Source organism: Clavelina lepadiformis, chromosome 3 (genome assembly GCF_947623445.1).
Source record: "Clavelina lepadiformis chromosome 3, kaClaLepa1.1, whole genome shotgun sequence".
In the NCBI taxonomy this organism is placed as follows: domain Eukaryota; kingdom Metazoa; phylum Chordata; class Ascidiacea; order Aplousobranchia; family Clavelinidae; genus Clavelina; species Clavelina lepadiformis.
Window position 1 is genome coordinate 19,687,382 of NC_135242.1, and position 19,392 is coordinate 19,706,773.

At 39.5% G+C, this 19,392-nt stretch overlaps 1 protein-coding gene across 1 annotated transcript in view; it reads left to right on the top strand.

Annotated features, from left to right (window-relative positions):
* The first annotated feature begins 206 nt into the window (after window positions 1-206).
* The window catches only part of LOC143450343 (ephrin type-A receptor 4-B-like), a 29,160-nt gene continuing 9,974 nt past the window's right edge, over window positions 207-19,392 (top strand). The window contains exons 1-9 of the mRNA XM_076950851.1: window positions 207-538; window positions 9,027-9,091; window positions 11,803-11,960; window positions 12,176-12,299; window positions 13,017-13,127; window positions 13,603-13,761; window positions 13,874-13,991; window positions 16,894-17,049; window positions 18,699-18,807. Coding sequence (XP_076806966.1) covers window positions 445-538; window positions 9,027-9,091; window positions 11,803-11,960; window positions 12,176-12,299; window positions 13,017-13,127; window positions 13,603-13,761; window positions 13,874-13,991; window positions 16,894-17,049; window positions 18,699-18,807 — 1,094 coding nt within the window. The 5' untranslated portion in view covers window positions 207-444. The remainder of the gene's footprint in view (window positions 539-9,026; window positions 9,092-11,802; window positions 11,961-12,175; window positions 12,300-13,016; window positions 13,128-13,602; window positions 13,762-13,873; window positions 13,992-16,893; window positions 17,050-18,698; window positions 18,808-19,392) is intronic.

Below are 19,392 nucleotides of genomic sequence, written 5' to 3' on the forward strand. Positions count from 1 at the left end.
GACTGAGTATGAGGGTGCCTGTACGAAGCAGTCGAAAATTCAATGACCTGTAGCGGTTGTTTTTTCAAGCAAGTGTGTCGGTTTCTATTAAGGTAGCAGTGACGATATATGGTGTATTTTAGAGTTTATAAACACACTTCTAACTGTTTTGACTGTTTGTGAAATTAGTCTACGTATGCGTTTGCCAAACGTATCAGCAAAACACTTTCTTTTAATGGCAGAATGCTAAATTAATTTAACAGCGAGCTGCAGTATTTCAAAAATAAGTGGTAGCGTATTCTTTGATATCACTGAATAAGCTGGATCAAGTACTTTCGCTTTGAAAAAAAAAGGATTAATTTCGGACAAGATCGAGGACTATCGTTGAGCTGGGTGTAGAGAACACGCAGCGGGTGTTGGGATTTAAAAAAGATTTTAGGAACATCGCCCAAGCTGAAGCATACAATGAAGACAGCGGCTTTGCACATTCGACCAGCTTTCAACATGGTTGTTACTGTCTTCGTTCTGCTGTATTTGGAACAGGCACTCGGAAAAGAAGGTAAATGTTACGGAAGTTTTAATACTGTATTCAATGACTTAGATCAACTTGGGCACAATAGAAAACATTTCCGATCCAGGAAATGTATGACAAGACAAAGCAGGCGGTGAGCCAACGAATTACCAGATAACACGGTCGGTTTCAATAAAAACACTTAAAATTTGATAAAGCGACGGGTCGTTGCTAAAAGGGAAAAAAATAGTCTTGTTAAAATCGCAATCTTCACATCGCGTAAACTCTCATCAACCCTGTTCCGAGGTTTTACACGACGTCGCCCCCAATCAACAGGAATTTCATTTTAATTGCTTTCGCCTGTGAGCCGGGGTTGTCATTTCCGTTGTTTTATTGCGAACTGTCAGTCGCCCAAAGGTCATCCAATTGTCAGTCAGCGGTTCGCCCGATTTTCTAACCCGTCTGGAAAAGCGATAAAATCGACGTATAATGCATTGCTGCCTTTGGCTAATCGCTGTTTCAACGCATGTCTTCACCACATTGGTATTAAGATATTGAGTTGGCAAATTGACAACTCACATTCAAATTTGCCCTCTTTCCGCGACATGTAAAAATCAATGAAATTGATTTTCAAGTATCGTTAAACACCTCTTCTTCTAAAGCCTTACATATCTAACAGCTTCAGCAGTTTTATTTGTTGAATTACAAAATAATATCGCGACAATTTTAACGACAGCACAAAACATTTTACGATGACAGGCAAATAACTGCTCTAGGGTTTGTGGAGAAGTCTATAACGTAAACGTTAGTGCTTTAGAAATGAAAAGTTAACCAACTAATGAAGACGTTAACCCCTTTATTTAAATTGGTTATGTTTGAATTATCACCAGCTGCAAGAAGCCACCAACCAAAAGCGAGTTGATGACAAACAAAGTGTGACGAAACTAAAATATCGCGTCTGGATCTCTTTATGTTTGGCATTGTCACAGCATGTTGGCCCACAAAGCTATTGACAGAGTGTGGCAATTCTGGTTTAATTTATTAAAATGTGACGATTAAATGTGCCTGTCATTTCTATTTGCTTAACCTTTTTAATGTTTCAACATTAGATCCTAAAGCTAATATCACTTCCCCTCGAGAGCCCGGCCTTAGACTTAATCGGTCTTGAAACACAACTTGGCAGACAGTTACACCTACTCTATTTGAATAAAATCGAAAATAATTTATTTTTGGTCAATGTTATTACCAAAACGTCTCCTAGACGTCTTATGTTTACATGGTCCCGTAGACTTGATTTATGTTGGTCGTATTTCATCTTTTGGTATCATCGTTTCATAACAGGCACTGAGATTGGGAAATGACGCCGTTGAGTTATCAAATACTTTCTATCAGTTTGCATAAACAACCATTTGCCTTACACTTTAAAGGGTTTGCTCAGCAAGCAACGAATACATTGGTGTATAAACATTTTGCACTATTTGTCACATAGCGCTTGCTTGGGGATGCAAATTGAAGTGACCTTTTATGCTAATGACCCCTTAAGTTAAGATCTACGCCGTCAACTTAAACCGTTATGGGACAAAATATTATTAATTGCTATAACTGACGATGATGGTGATGTTTAGGGTTGTCTGAAAAGTCAGGTTCGTTTTCGAAAATTATGTGTTTGCGGTAAAAATATTTGTAAGCGAATAGGTGAGTTAAGGGGTTTTGGTATTGACACTGACCATGAATCATTTCGGACTTGGACGGTTGCGTTGGTGACACGTAATATTTGCCTAACCGCTCTACCGCATGAGCGTAAATCTGCCTCAGGTGTTCTGGTGAAGTTAAAAGAAAGAATTAAAAATTTCACGTAAATCTGACGATCTTCAACTCTTTAGTCATCGCATTCGTCGCCGAGTCGAAGTGATTCACTTTTCGAGCGGAAACCCTACTCGTTGAGTTTCTCGCGAAATCTCTTTGTGCAATATTGCACCCAATTTGTGGGTTTGCAGCCGGACCACTATTACGTTACAGACAGTGGACCCTGTTTGAATAAGGATCCTTTCAGTGTTTGTCCCAAGTACAAGATCTACCTTGCTGAGCGTTGGGCACGTCACTATCTCGGCTGTAGGCCAAGGTCACAGGCTCACTAATGGGCTATTAGACATAATACAACCCCGTGCATGGCTTATGTTTGGCCAACCGTTTAGTTCTCGTGTATACCCCTATTCTCCTTGATGTTATACGTCGACAAGGCACGGTTTAAACGACCTTGTGCGGGACGGGTCACTTGTTGCAGTCTAAAAGCTGGCGCGGTGAGTTAGGGGTCTGTTTCTGACTTATTTCTGTCGGGAAATTTCGTGACGATAATGGTAAATCCTGACCATTTAAGTCACGATTTACTGGAACCTTGTTTAGACTGGGCGGTTAAAGTCATTAGCCAGATGTTTGGTAACTGCTGGACATTGTATAAAGCTTGTTATGGTATCAGCTACGCAAAAGGGTGGGATAAATTACCGTTTTATCAGATGGGATTTCGTCCTTGATAAGGGAGACATGCCGTTGGCGTCAGTGTGTGGAGACACACTTTTAAGGTTCTTGCAAGACATTCCGGCCATTTCCACTTCTAAAAAGTCTCACGTAACGCATACAGCACTCTAAAACTGCCATACCGTTGAGTGAAAGTGCCATTGGTATGTGATGAAAGCAGCGTCGTCCAAAACACAACTTATCTCAGCGTTTTGCTGAGACTTTACTAATATTTCTAAACCAGGTAGAACTTGTTGCAAAGTTGTGAATGCGTTACTTGATAACGTGGCAATACCTTTTGTAATAATATCTCATCTTGACAATTATATTATCGTACAACAGGCCCCTAGGCTACATACGACGAAAATATGCAGTTTAATTATACACGTTAGGAACAAAGATTTATAACTTTACGTATACCCACTTTGTGTAGCCGTACATTGTACAAGTGTACATATTTGGGCACGAGCAAGCTAAAGCTTCGCTCCTTTTAAATAACACCATCCTAAAGATAATAGGACTAAGGTAAGGTCTCGTGGACCAAAATTGGTATCGCCGAGTATTAAGCGATTAGCCTGTTTCGTATTTTAATGAAAGCCTAATTACACCTTTTCGTCAAGTTAAATGGGATAGTCGATCTTCGCATAGTTTAATCCGCCTTTTAAAGAAAAGGAAGCGGATGTCCGAGCGTTCTGATTCCATATTCGGATTAAGGGAGAGCTGTTCTTCTTCTGAACTTCAAAACGCGAAAGCTTCTCTCGATAATTTTATGGAGTAGATCACCGTTTCTTTAAGACAAATGGTTCACATTACCGAACAAAAAAAAGTGCTTTTGTTTCGCTTGATATTATTATGTATGAACTTATAATGAAGCTAACGACGAAGTTGACCTATTCAACTCTTGCAAAATCACTTGCATTCATAAAGCAACACATTCTTCCATCGTTAAATGTTTGCTAACATTTCATGGCGTATGCAATGAAATATCGAAATGAGACAAACCAAGGGCGCGATTATGACAAAGATGTTTGAGAGAGTATTTCTTTCGCAAGGGTTTACCTTTTGACCGTATTGTTTCTAATTGTGCAAACTTAAAACACCTTGAATCAATCTAAATATGTTCTGGGGAGTTAATTAGTTACACAATTATGAGTACCGTTCTGGCTGCTTGAGCACTCTAGTTAAGAATGACGAAATTCCTGTCGTGTTTTTCTAGAAATTCTAGCGGTAAATCTTAGTTGTTAGTTTGTCAATTGCCATCGATAAAATGAAGTTTTCTCACAGCCTTGGGCACTTGTTTTATTTGTATGGCTGTCGAAACGTGCCTAAAGATCGTCACAACACTTCAAATCTTTGAAACGTTGCCCGGTGAAGGAGCTGCCGCCGATAACTCAAGAGTCTTGAGGTCTAATAACCCTTATGAGATTCGAACCCACAAACTTTTAATGTGGTTCTGCAACCATATTTGGTCAACAAGAAAAGGACAGCACAAAGTATTTTGTGCTTGCATGCTTGATAATGTAGCTATTTTACAGCCAATCGTGGCAAATAATGACGTGTATTAAGAAGACCGATCTTGATCTTCTCTAATATAATGTATGCACCCATACTTAGTTGCAGTTTTTTGCTTGACTTCGCAGCAAAACCGTTGCCTAATAATTGCTCATGGAGAACGGCGTTGATATTAGAGCTATTGTATAGCGCGAGCCTATTGATAAACTGCAAAACGTGTATCGAAAAGTGTAAGAAACGCCGAAGAATTTTTGTGATTTGGGATCCTACAAACTTTGAGTGACCTGTTTTGTCGGCATCGTCTTTGATGGGATATTCTATTTCGGTTATTTCGTCCCCTCACAAAATGTCGTTTTGAAAGCCAAAACTGTTGACTCTAGGGCTCCAGTTTGCTGGAAATGAATCCGCCCTGAGATAAATTGCAAAGGGTATATTCGTTTATCTAAAAGCAATCATTGTCTGCGGGAACGCCTACAAGACTGCTTGGAATAAAAAGTCATTTCTCCGTTTACCCAGTTGCTCCCCAGAATCAAAAAGCAAACACGCAACGCATATTTCAACGACAATAAACACGTTCATTCGTCATATAATTCATACTTTTCCATCAATATTTTCAGAGTGATAAATCAAAGTTTGACGATCATATGGCCAGATAAATAATTTAAGTATAGTTTAAGCTCGAAACGATTTATCATTAGATTTTTGCTTTTAGTCTTTGCTTTACCATTGCCCACGATTTTCTCGAACCTTCTCTTGTAAAAATATTTAACTGTTTTCAATGTTTCGCCTCGCAGCTTTAAAAATCATAGGTCGGCTTTTTGTATTTATTTTTTTGTTGTAATTAAACTCGTGGAATGTCTATTGGTCACAGATCTCTCCGCGAAAATAAGTGCACTTAATTCTTAAAATGAGCTTGATCATTTCCGTACTAATCGCCCTATCTGCAACATCAAAGGGATTTATGCTAGTGAATTCAGACGCCAAGGGACTCTTTAATTAGACGAGATCACCACGGCATTAATGCAATAGCCTGAATGTTTTACGGTATACGCTTGCGATTACAATCAAAGATTTAGGACACTTCGTTAAACCATGCCCAAGTGTTGGCTTGAAATGCGCTTACGTTGTATGTTGAAGGCATAGGCTACAACAACATCGTTTCTTGTCAACAACGCTATCAGGCAGTTTGCTTTTTGATAACATACACCGTATTATCAATTGTAAAGTTTCATTGTAAGCTTTTTACTCCCAACTTCAAGAATTCCCTAAGCCCTCAAATATTTACCTCTTTTCCCTTTGTTTACTGCACTTTCGGGGTTAGAAATGCCCTCAGTTAGCCCTCAGGCGTTGCAAAGACGAAATTAAAGACGGGAAAAGCCTTTTAAAGAAAATAATCGAATTATAGCTTTAAAGGATAATAAGCAATTGAAAAACGTGTTTCGTGACGCAGGTTATCACTGTTTGTTTTAATTATGTCTTGACTTAAGTTTTAAATTGCAGCTTTGGTGTGATTCGCTTGCTAATGTGATTATACTTTATGAAAGTTACAAGTGTAATTATATAAGCGCCAGTACTTTAACAGCTACCGTCGCCTATTTCACACAACACAATAATGTAAAAGCAGAAATGGAAAACTACACTTCGCAAGTCAGCCCCTTGAACATCGCTTTATCTTAAGGAGTGCGAATTCACCTCGTGAAAATATCGCTTATCTGATCATTACCCGACTGAACAAATTCATTGACAATAGCTTAGGATGGATTATCAGTCGCGTTATCAGGACATTATGAGAGGTGGTTCCTTACAACGTGGGCGTAGGACAGCCGTTGAAAATGCGAAAAAACGTCGCACCTATACACGTACTGTGACTCTGTGAGGGATGGTTGTTGTCCTTTGATTCTCTGAGCCAAAGAGGAGACCTAATATTTACATAACCCTTCGTTTCGTACAGCCCGCCTCTACGTGGCGTGTGTATTTAGCCATTTGTCCAGTTTGCTCAAGTCCTGGACACCTGCAATCGGTAGAATATCGTCTGTATGGCCGATTAACAACACAATAAGCCGTGGCAAGGTAATTTTCGATCGTGGTGATAGCGATGTCTCACACATGGTAAAAGGAGAAAATATTTTAATGGATTTCGTAATAATTGTACTTGCACGTGGCACATCTTAGCGCATTGGATAGTTATGACCTGCGATCGACCTCATGGACTATCGTCATCCGATATCTTTTGTTTTTGTTGCTGATTCGTTGATGTTATGTTCATGAAGCAATTTAACTCCACTCAGTGTTGGCAATTACGATGGTTAGAGTTGACTTAATTGGTTTTGCCTGGTCTTTTTGACCCGCAAACAGGTGACTTGGTTTAGGTTAAACTTAACCCATTCCTCTGATTCACCGATTCAATTTGTTGGCCGTACATTTGAGACTTTTAATCGCTTGTATTTGAACGAGTCTTTTTCTCTGACAAATCGTATCGGCATTTAGCGTTCACGCTGGGAATTTTGTGTGGTCTTTGCCGGGCTGTCCACTGAGTCAGCTTTTAAAATGCAACGGTATTCCCACCGAAACTAATTATGTCAACAAGGTTAGGGCATGACGTTTTGTTAATTGCAAGACAAAACAGAAGGAAAGACTGCCCTATGTGTTAAATATACTGTACGCAATGGAAATTTACGCATCAAAATGAGATTAGCTACCACTCGTGGGAATCAGGAGTCAACGAAACACTCCAATTGACAGAGACCTGGAGAATATATGGTTTCTACTTTATGTTATCAATTTCACGCTGGATCTGTTCACTATGTGCTTATTACTCTATTTATGTCACACTTTGGCGCTTTAAACGTCGGCGTAGAAACCTAGCGTCTACCATAAAACGCCAATAAATAGCTGTTGACTTTAGACAGGTAGCATCATAATAGCTTACGTAATCTTCTTAACTCCACTTGCATATACAACAAGCCTATATGAGTATGTGTAGAAGTGCAGTGTCTCTAATTAAATCGTTACCTTGTTTATCCGTATATAGCGTTTTAAAGGGTAACCGTAGCTTTTGCACCTGGTCATTTAAGAGCTGTCTTCCGCAGGGTGCAATGTATGTCTTTGGCCCGATGCAACGCAGGTACATTAATTGCACATAGCGAAACTCATTTGAGCACGTACGTATAAAATACCAAGTTTATTGGCAACGTCAGTAGCTTTTTCAATCCAAGTGTGAGTTATTACATGATGGATGTTTTGATGAATCACCTTTGGTTTCTCAAAATCTGGTTAGGTGCGTATATTCTCTTCACCTATGTTAATTGCACGCACCCCAATGAACTCTTGTATGCGTAATCGAAAGTAATTTTCAAATTTCACCCTTCCCGGGTCAGACCGGGCCGCAGAAATCAAAGAACCACAGCACACTTCATCAAGTAACCAGTGGGCGTTCATTTACTTGCCATAAGGCGGCGGTAGCGTGACCGATGGTAATCTAATGTAAACCCACAACTTTTTAGATGGTTTTCTAACCAAGTTAACGTGTTATTTATGGACAACCCGCTTTGGGTCATGCTCCCTTTTATTCCAATACCACACTGCATTTTTTCGAGTTTTAGACACGTTTATACCAAAATAGCTGTAGTCACCAAAACCCACAGCACGGTCTTTGAACGTGAAAAGTACTTGGTAAAATAGAAGAAAATATAAAAGTTTTAGGCACTTGTCATACTACACCTGAGCGGGCTTTATTGCGGCGTCACGCAGCGGGTTGCCTTAGAGCCCTATCTTTAAAAGGTTTTAATCAAATTAGTTGTTACTTTTTATTTTTTAAATTTTATCAAAATTTAATCTCCGTTTGTACGTTTTTACTGCAATCCTGTGCATAATGGGTCGCAAAACGCTTTAACCGCGACAACTTATCTATAGTTCTATTGTTTTAAGTGTTGTCCACAATTCCGTCACAGGGAATACCAATGACATTTTTAAAGCCAAATTCAACTCATATCTACAAACGTTATGCACAGACTACTTTATCCATTGGACCCTTTAAACTATTCCAAGAATCAACCTCTGGGAAAATACAAAGTTACTTGACCAAATGTTGATGATATCGATACTTGTACTTCAAGGATAGCACCGTACTAAATTACTAGCAATCTCGTAGCGATGCCGTTTTCTCAGTGGCAGTTTCCTTGAGAATGTTTCGGATATTTTGCAAGGGCTTCTGTGCGTTTGGGCGTAACCGGTGTTTCAACATCCCCCGCTTACCCCTAAACACCGAACCATACGTCACGAATGTGGTGACTGTGAACTTGCACGCGTCGTTGGCCCTCCGCGCTCTTGTAACAACATGTAAGCGAACCAAATCTCTGTATTTATAACCTGGGAACAAGACACCATTGAAATTAATACGATCATTAAAAGAATTAGGGTTTATATTTTTACTATAATAATTTATAAGTATAATAGTTCATAAGAAAAGCTAGTTTTGTATGACGACTAAAAAGTTATGTTGTTTTTGCAGCCATCCTTTTAGATACACGAAATGCGTTATCCGATTTAGGATGGACCATGTCTCAAGGCTCGGAGGTAAGAAACGTTAATTCAGTTTTGCAAAACTACATGAACTTTACCTACCACGTCTGCGTTGGTATTTAGAGCGCTAAGCTTGTTATGGGTATACACTAACTGTTGTTACTGTATGAATGTGCTGGGTTTGGATAGCCATCCTGTGATTGGTGTTACTTCGAAGTACCGGTTTAAGGTTTTTGCGTGATTGGCAAATTTGACATTATCTTAGCTGCTTGATCAGAAATGGACTTAGTTCACGCCATATTTGGGCCTCAGTCTTAGTCAATAGGTCACGGTCGACGTGAATGTCGGTTTCCTTTGTTGCGGTTCATTCTGCATGGCGTTCTTTGGTGACGTCGCAATTCCCTCACAATGGGGCAGTCGCAAGAATCCCATGGGATAGACTGTTGCTTGTCAGAGAGGTCAATTAATTTGTAGGCTATGACAAACACAATAATTCCACTTGACATCACTCAAAGGTAGCTTTTGTCGTCAAAATTAATTGTATTGCGATACTACTGGGTTAGATATTTAGGGCATTTCAGCGTTACTAAAACGTTTGAAAAGTGTGTGTAAGAATGCAAAACACAGCGCCGTATTTTAAAGGTTTTACTTTTCGGTCTTCCAAATAACTGGACAACACAAATTTTCGGGCTTGTGTGAAAATTGTGTAGTGAGGCGGCCTCGAAGGCAATTAGTCATACTCATTTTAGCTTCTTATCTGGGCCGACCCAGCTAGCACTTGTGGCGGCAATCAAGCCTAACATTAGTCAAACTTGGGTAAATATTGAGTAAGTGCACGGCTGTAATCGACACTTTAAAGCTACTTACCCTCGGCGTGCTTTTACAATGGCAATAAATACCTCATCACTCACAGCGTGTTGCCCCAAAAAAGCCCTGTCAAGTTCAACTACACACTGTTCTATTTATAAGCGGCCCGGACATTAATCAAACTCGTCTAAAAGTTTCGCACTTGCCGATCAATTTACGTTTTCCTTGGGTCGGGCCAAACCTAAGCTCTTCGCCTAGTTTCACATTATACATGAACTGAGGCAGACGTTTTTAAGGTCCGATTGCCGACATGTTTTGGAGTAGTTGTCTAGTCTGCTGTGTATTTGGTCCGAATAGCGTTGATTTAACTATACGAGAAGCGATTCATCTTCTGATGCTGATGGGTTTTATCAAACTAACGAGCTGTCTTGGAAGCGTCGCAGATGCTAAAGCGCCGATAACTCAATTGCCGTTGCTTTTGGCTTAATGGAGTCATTTCTGCTTTGAATGAGTGACATAAGGCAGAATATACCCGCTGTGTACTATATTCCCGGTGGAAGAATTAAAAACAACTTAAACTAAAATTATAGATATAGAGCAAATTATTACTATTAATAACCGACGAGATTCGATTGTTGTTCTTCACATTGGTCAACGCTATTGTACTGAAAAGAACTTAAAAACATGTTTGGCGCACAGCAGAGAAAGCTCAGCTCTTTCGAAAAGTAATTCAAAGTAAGTTGACAAAAACGTTACTATCGCAGCCAGCGCACACTGATCTTGCTCGATATGGCCCTAAGCCTTCGATTTGGTGACAAAATAGTGGCTTTGTGCAATGGCATCAAACCCCGATATGTATCAAAAGCTGACGCATTATCAAACCCGGTGGGTGGGTTTTAGTAACCAGTAATTTTACAGCGGAAAGGAACCGATTCCAATTTATGTGAAATAACGTAATAAAAATACTTTAGTTATGTCTGCGTTTGCTTTATCCAAACAAATTACCTGTTTAGTAAAATCACAGGTTCCTGAAAACAATGACACCGTTGTTCGCAATCCCATAACGCAATGGGTAGACATGTTGAAGTGTCTGTTAGTTACATTTCGCTGAAATTATCCACAACAAGGACATTAGCTATTCATAAAAATGTCCACGAATAAATAGATTATTTCAAACATGAAGACGACGACCCTGTACTATTTAGATAACTTGCCATAAAATATGACGTCATAACATATTTATGACGACTACAGAGACGCCGCCAAATGTTTTGACGCTGGCGGGGTCACGTAAATAGTTGCCGGTCGTCAAAACGCACCTGGCTTTAAAAAGCGCTGGAAACCAATATAGTTGCGTTTCTAACGCCAGAGTAACTATTTTGTCAAATTAGTCGGCTGGTTTTCTGAGCCTGATTATGCAAAGTATAACGCTGAAGAAAAACAATTTTTCGAAAATCGAAGTAGACGACATAATAGTAGTAGTTGGTGTCACTAAGAATGAGGTGGATTCACATTGCAATTTACGTTATCTGGGAATTATGGGTCACCCCAACTTCAAACATTCCATCGAATTATCTCACATTGGCCTGTAGCCGAAAGCAATTGCCGTCAACTTAAACATTATCGTCAAATAGAAGGCACAACTGGTGATAAACAGAACTTTTTTTGTTTGCCGACGTTTCATTTTCCCATTCGAGTTAACTTCATCAGGACAACGGGAATAAAATTTGAATTTGGCGAAAATGTATAAAAAATTTATATTTATCTTTATTATTGTTAAATATATAGTTAACACGCTTTGTTGAAACAAAAATTCACACCTGGCTGGTTCATGAAGAATGCATGGTGATGGCTTGGTTACATTTTATAGCTACATATCCTAACGACATAGAAACAAGATTCGATGGACAATCGATTATTATTTACAGATATATAAATGAAAATTATCTTCTTTGCAGTGGCAAGAAATGAGCAGCCCCGACGCAACTGGCAACGAAAGAAGAATGCTGATGGTTTGTCAGATTAAGAAGCCGAATCAAAACAACTGGCTACGGACACAATACATCCCGGTCCAGGGAGCAAAAAGAGTCTACGTCGAAGTGGAATTCACTATAAGGTGGTTTTTACGTTCTTGTTTGTCACGGTGGCCACTGGCCAGCAAAAGTTATCAAACTGGGCAAGAAAAATTTTGAAATACAGGCTACAACGTAAATTTATTTATGCAGTCCATCAAGTACTTTCATGATGACTCAGTTAACTTTTCCATGGGTAGAAGAAAAAACCCTACCTCCCAAAGCTGGAAACATCCATTTCACCTTGCTTTATTCTTAGGTCATGTGAGGATGTACCCAACGTAGCAACTTGCAAGGAAACGTTCAACCTCTATTATTACCAGACCGACAGGGACGAGGCTACCACAACGTTTCCACCATGGCGGGAAGGGGCTTATATTAAGGTGTGAAATAACTGACTTTCTCGTATCCGATTACTGTTGTTATTTTAACCATGATCGTCACGCTTGGCTAACGCAATAAATTATCCGTAACAGAACAATGGAAATTCTAAGAATACTTCCTAAATAATGCTTTGACGCTTAATGTTTTAGGAAACTTGCGAAGCGATTTAATTTTAAGTGTTTGTTAATTTGTTTTTCCCAAACTCCAAGAATTGACATTAACAGTGTTTCGCAGCCTACGTCATACCAGGAAATCCAAGCTAAAGCAAATTGCCCTAAAGACAAAAGCTTGTCCGCTTGAAAGAAGTAAAAGATCGCAATTCCGCGTATGACCTGTTCCGTAGTGTTTTCCTGAGTCACTGATTTTGTATTTTTGCACAAAACATCGCAACCCGACCTTCATCATTATCCAACTAATCATCAGTAAATATCCACCGTGTTTACTTTGCGCGTGTGCCGTGAATCTGGCAGAGGCACAAAGGGGAGCGTACACATAAAATGGGCGCGCCATTAATTGAATTCGTGGGCTTTAGAAGTTGAGAGTCGTGATTAAGATCGACAAAAAGTCACTCTTGACGCCAAGAAAATTTGTTTGTGTCAGAGACAAGCTTAACTATACATGTGTGGATAACAAAACGAATAATTTTTTTTAATCGCTTTAAAATGTAAATGCTGCAAAATGTTGCGGAGGTTAACGCGATTACATGCTCTTCACAGGTTGACACGATTGCCGCGGATCAACGTTTCCAACCTGGGTCTGCTGATACAAACTTTGAAACTAGAGACATCGGGCCTATTACAAAGAACGGAATATACCTAGCTATACAGGTAATATGTTTATTTATACTCTGGTTGTGAAAAGACCAAAATCCTATCAAAATCTTGCAGAGTCGCCGGTAATTGGCAGCTTAGGAAATATCCAAGCAATGTGAATGACGCACAGTTCGCGTGCCAAACTTTTAATACCCCGATTGCAATTAATTTCAAAGCGGATTTAGGCTGACGTGGTTTAGCAAAAGGCGTCAACCGTATGGGACCGCCTTCGACGCTTTCAATTCTTCTGGTTCACGGGAATTCCGCGACTTGCAAACTACGTCACCCTGCGCGATAGTGATTGTCACATATCAAACAAGTTGCGCAAACGCCATTAATCATTTCAAAGGATGACGTTTCTTAATCTGTCTCTAAATGCCGAGTTGCAAGGTTGCATCAGCTTTACGACGTATTTCTTCAGCCGTGGTACAAACCGCTACGACGAATGAGGTGTGGATTAAGTTTTAAAACTCGTTTCGTGCATTTGCAGGACACTGGTGCATGCGTGGCTCTCATGCATGTTCGCGTTTACTACAAGTACTGCGAAGAGGCCACAGAAAACCTGGCCACATTCACCAGGACCACAGCCGGTCCTGAAATGACGTCATTGGTCGAAACAAAAGGCTCTTGTGTACGAAATGCAATCACGGTAAACGCTACGTCCAAACTTTTCAATATTAGAGGACCGACATTTTTAAAGGTTGAAACTTTATGCAGCATCTTGTGATATTAAGCCGTAATTTTAATTTGTAATTTAAAAGGAAAACCGCATGATGCCAAGCTTGTATTGCAATGGCGAGGGTGCTTGGACCGTACCGTCAGGATCTTGTGTTTGCACTGCAGGGTACGAACCTGACCGGTCACTCACGCAGTGTAAAGGTAAGATTTGTACGACTGAACATTGTGCATGAAGTAAAGCGTTTTATATCACTTGCAAAGCGTCCACGTCGGCATTGAAATCTTCTGGTTGGTTTCTTGGAATGATGTTGTTTATGCTTTCACAAAAATCCCTATTGTCGGAGCTTTTTGCTGGCCAACTATGCAGCTAATCTTGCTAGATTACATAAATCTTCACTATATCTTGACACTTGTTATGTTGTTACTGACGTGATGAAACGTTCAAATTAATGGTGAACTACGTTCATTTTTCATTTTCTGTCAAATGAAATAGTTTTGGCAAATGCTTTGGGTATGGTTCTCATAAGTTGATAACGAGGCGATGGCATACACAAAGCGCCTTTGAATTACTGAAATGAGAATAGTCGTAAGCTTCAGACTTTTCCTGGCTATATTGGAGCGAATATGTAAATGTTATGTTCCAATAACGTCAAAGTGCAGTCGTTGTTAGATTCCCAATATTTTAGGTCATTTTCCATCAGCATTATACGTTGAATGGTGTTTGCTTAGAAAAAGAAACATTAACGATGAGCATGAACTTATTAGTTGAAGATTAAAAGCGTTTATCCGTGTGGTTATGCTGTTAGCACAATTGCGTGTTTTCCCACTTTTTGAACATTGCAACACCTGGAAGTGCGGGTTAGATGAGCAGAAAATTGAGTGTTTTTCTTAATGATGATGAAATACGTTTTAATTGCAGTCAAAATTGACTACAGTGCTCAGAGATTAACCATTATGGCGGTTTGGAAATTGAAATAAACACATTTCACACGTCCAGTTTCAATCACTCTGTATTGTTGTCAGCACTCCACTGTTATCAATACTTTGGAGCTCAAGTGCAAGACGTCAACAATTTTGATATGAGATGTTGTTAAAGTCGCACATTTTAACAGCTTTGTGGCTTGTGTTGTTGGGCGCGCAACCTCCTGTTTTTGTTAGATTTCGTGTAGATAAAGATCGGGTAGGCTTATAGCTGCTTCTTATTTTGTATGGACCATTAACTTAAGAAATTGTGATCTATCGATTTTTTGAGAATGTTGTTGCTAGTAAACTTTTTAATGACCGGCGATGAAGACAATCTTATCTGCAACCGCAGTAGGCAAGCGCACCGGCACTCAGGTTCTCACTCAATTTTTGTCAGAATCTTACCAAATGGACAGATAATAACTGCATGAATGAACCTAAAACTTTTCAGAAAATAGTGCAGTAATAACAACGCGATTTACTTGTCATAAAGGGATTGCAAGAAACATAGGACTTTTATGGTTACGCCCTGGTTTACTTGCATTAAAAGTTTTTAGGCGAAAAGGATGACCTAAACGGTCATCTTCGTGCGAGCACAACTGTACCAAGAGGTGCAATCAGGGTTAATTTCTTCGGCAGACATTCCTTTACGACAGGGTGGCAAAAAGCTTACAAGTTGCTCGACTTGTTATAATACGCTTTTGTTGTGTTGCTTCTAGACCTTCTAAACAGCGCTGTACCAATTTCTTTGAGCGACTTTAAAAGAAAACGACCAGTTATTACTTAGTGAAACGCATTAAAACTCGCCACATAACCACACTGACCACGTAGGCTGTAAACAAAAATGTTTGGCTTTTGCTTGTCAGATAAGCCGTAAATATGTATAAATCTATATAAAGCTGCCGAAAAGCATCGTGACTGGTGATCTGGCTGGCTTGTAATAACTACGGAAAACAAAAGTCAAGTTTCTTGTTAAAGGCGACTTTACTCTGACATTAATCAAACCAAATGACTGTGTAATATATGAAGAGATTTAAAAGCAAACTTGTGTGCTTGTTTGTAACTGTTGTGCAGAAGGTTAATGAAAACCGCCATAGCACGACAACGGCATTCGAAACACTGCAGTCACATGGCGAATGCCCTTACAGAGTTTATATCCAAAATTTTACATCACACGTTTTCCGAAAGTTTGCCGTCATCATTGACGCAAAGGAAAGCAAACTTAATTCTTATATAATAAACCAGTAGACCGCAACAATAAGTCAATCTTTATGCCTTGGCTCGGCTGACAAGGATTAGTAGGTTTAGCTACACGTCACTGTCTTATTCTTACTTGTTCACAGTAGAGTTTATTTTGCATATGGGAGTAAATGATGATCTATTTTACGTTACTTGAAATTTGCGGTGGATTACGTGCCCCCGGTCATGCTTGATACAGCAATCTTAGGTCGTTTTAAACTTATCGTTTGGGTTACTTCATTATTGTTAATGCCAAACGTGTCATCAGAAACAGTCGTTGACTTAGTACTGCAATTTCTCAAGCAATACTTTGCAGATGCCGAATGCACAAATATTTCAAATGAAGATCATCAATACAGACACGCATGTTCATTGTTGTCCACCAGCAGCAAATTACTTTGGGGCCCATTAGTTGTGATAATCTTTTGTCTAAACTGTACGTCAGTCCAGATATTTTCCGCGTGTGTGATATATGGATTTTAGCCTTGTTTGCATGCAGGGTTTGTAGCTTGCCCCACTTTGTTATTGCCACCTGGTTGTCCCTTGTGTTGCGCCATTGCTATTCTTCAGACAATTAGCTGGACCTGACAAGTTATGGCTGAAAACTTTGCCGAATTTCACGCTTTGGTGCAGTCGGTTCGCTTCGGTGCATTTTTTTGTTTCGATGTCGTCATGCTTGAAGGCTGGAGACTACAGAAAGAATTTTTCAACTTCTGTTTTTAACCACAAGTGTTTCTCTGACATGTCTTCATCGAACATATTATACCTTTAACATAACACAACACATTCACATACTGTATCTATTGGCAGTCGCGTTTAAACGTTGTTTACATTTTAAATATTATAGTCAGATGTAGGCTTTTTAACTACGGACTTTACAAGTAAATTGTTTTTATTACAGCATGCAAAAATGGTTTTTACAAATCTGCAAAAGGCAACAAAGACTGCAAGATGTGTCCTGCCTACAGCCTATCCCGCAACGAAGGCGCAACTGTTTGTGACTGCATGTACGGATACTTTCGCTCTCCCACTGATAGAGCAGATCACCCATGCACCAGTAAGCAATTTCAATTCAATAGTTTTTGCAATAGTTGCTGATTTCAAAGTTTATTCAGCACCGCTAATCTTCGTAATATAATTGTTTAGTAGGTTCGTATTTTATCGAATTGTGTATGGCGGTTTTTGGTTTTAAACTTGTTTTATGCTTTATTTTGGTCATTGTCGAACAGATTGTTCGTGTGACGTGAGCTTTGGTCTACTCTACAACTTTAATAGTTCAAAAGGATATGTCTGCTACCCCTTATGTCCACTTAAAGTGAAGTCTTTCGGCTAATATTACTCCCCAAATCGTTTGTTAAGGACGTGTCTACCGCTCAGAGTTGCTACAATTTTCAAGTTTTTCTTTTTTCTGAAAGTTTTTTTTCTTGAGAGACAGAATTAGAGTCTGTCATAAGCTAAGAGAAGAGTTGTTTAATATAGTATCCGATTTAAAGTTTACTGTCTTGTGCAAATCTTCCGGAGAATTTGAACCCCCATCGCACTTAGTTTGTACACAATAAGCATCAACAACCAGCAAGGAGCTTGTTATGTATTTGTGTGTTCGAAGACCACTGTTTCAAATGAGAAGCAGAGGGTGTTTTCGTTAAAATATGCAAGAATCCTCCACCAATAAATCGTCTTTGTATTGACGCCTCATTTGCGTCTGCAAAACAAAAGCAGAAGATAAATGATTTGCCAAATTCTGCAGCAAATCTAACTACGCTTTTTACCCTTGTAAATAGCTTTGCATGGTGTGGCCTTTTTGAAAATTTGTTCGCGAGCCAAAGTCGTTTCGCGTGCCCAAGAATGAAGATGCATCCTGGCACGATGGCGGCGGTGTTTCCACTGGACACAGTTCAACAATGTTGCTTGCCTGCGAATAAAGCCAGAATTGGCCGTGGTGCCAAAAGCTGCCAATCACGCGTTTAATTATTTTAACGAGAAAGATCCGGGTTGCGTGACAATGGCGTCCGGGTTTAGAGATTACGTCTCAAGCCACAGCGCAAAATTATCAACTGTGCTAAGGCATTGCGTTGGTGGTTCACCTTAATAAAGACAACAATTGTCTATAACTATACAGTCGACATTTCTTCAGATCGAAGTCTTTGTATCTCTTCATCCCGATTGTTACCTTTTCGTGGTCTCTAGGTTCGCGTTCTTGTTTTGACACAGTGTGGGGCCCCTGAGATGAGCATTAGATTGTGCTATTAGTGGGTAATGAAGCAAAATTACTGTTGATTTTGCGGTCGTATCCGTTTCAGCGTTTAGACTGTTATACACTATCGGGTGATACAGGCTAATGCAGGTAACTAGGCTGTGTTAGGAAAGACTTTTTGTCGTTGTCTATTGCTGTTTGCTTCTAAAACAAGTTGCCCTTAGCGATTTGATAAAGGTTATGGTGTTGAAATACGTGCTATTGAACCTCGTCAGTGACACCGTAAATACAAAAGGGAAAAATGTTTGAATGCTTTTTACCGCTATTCGATCAGCATTTTTGATTGATTTGAAGCACTGCACGCCTGGAAGAATACCCTGTTGCCGATACCGTACAAGCGTGAACTGACTAACCTGTGTTACGCCCGTGTTTTCAAGCATGCATTTCGGGTGATATTTTGACCCAAACCTTTAGTAAATAAGTGTAACTGACTTTAATTATATCTGTTACAGAGCCACCAAGCAAACCTATCAGCCTGTACTCCAAGGTCAACAACACTTCCGTCATTTTGAGCTGGAACCCTCCACTAAATGACGGCGGACGAAGTGACATGACGTACAGGTGACATATTATTGTATTATCTGGCTAATGCTTTTTTGAAATAAGTTTGATTTCACTTTTGACTTTCTACCAAAGCAAACCGAAAATTTCCCAAATGTGGTTTTAGAAATCACCATTTTGTTGTAAGTCATAGTCAGTAATTGTCACGCCGCCTCCCGCAATTAAACGAATTCGTCACAGGCACGGAGCGTATGTCTGATTGGTTAAACGTTTCTTTTAGTTTACAATTAAACTGTCGTATATTTCCTGCTTTCTGCGATTGAATTGTTACTTTTTGAAAACCGTAACGTGCCGTAAATGCGAAGGAACCATTGAAACATGTTATTATGTAAGTTCAGTTAAGAACGTAGCTCTTCTCAAATTAACTGTTATTTGAAGTAATACACGAAAACATAAACTTTTTTGCTTTTAATTATGTGGTAAGGAACCCGTACAACTAACCAGGTACATTGAATCAAATTAGCTTGTGGACAAACCTGAAGCAATGATTGGCAGATTTCTGTTTTCAACGTCATTTCGTGGAGGCCGACTATTTATAAATCTTGCTTTATTTACACTGTCCATGTGCCGGTAGGCGAAAAACAG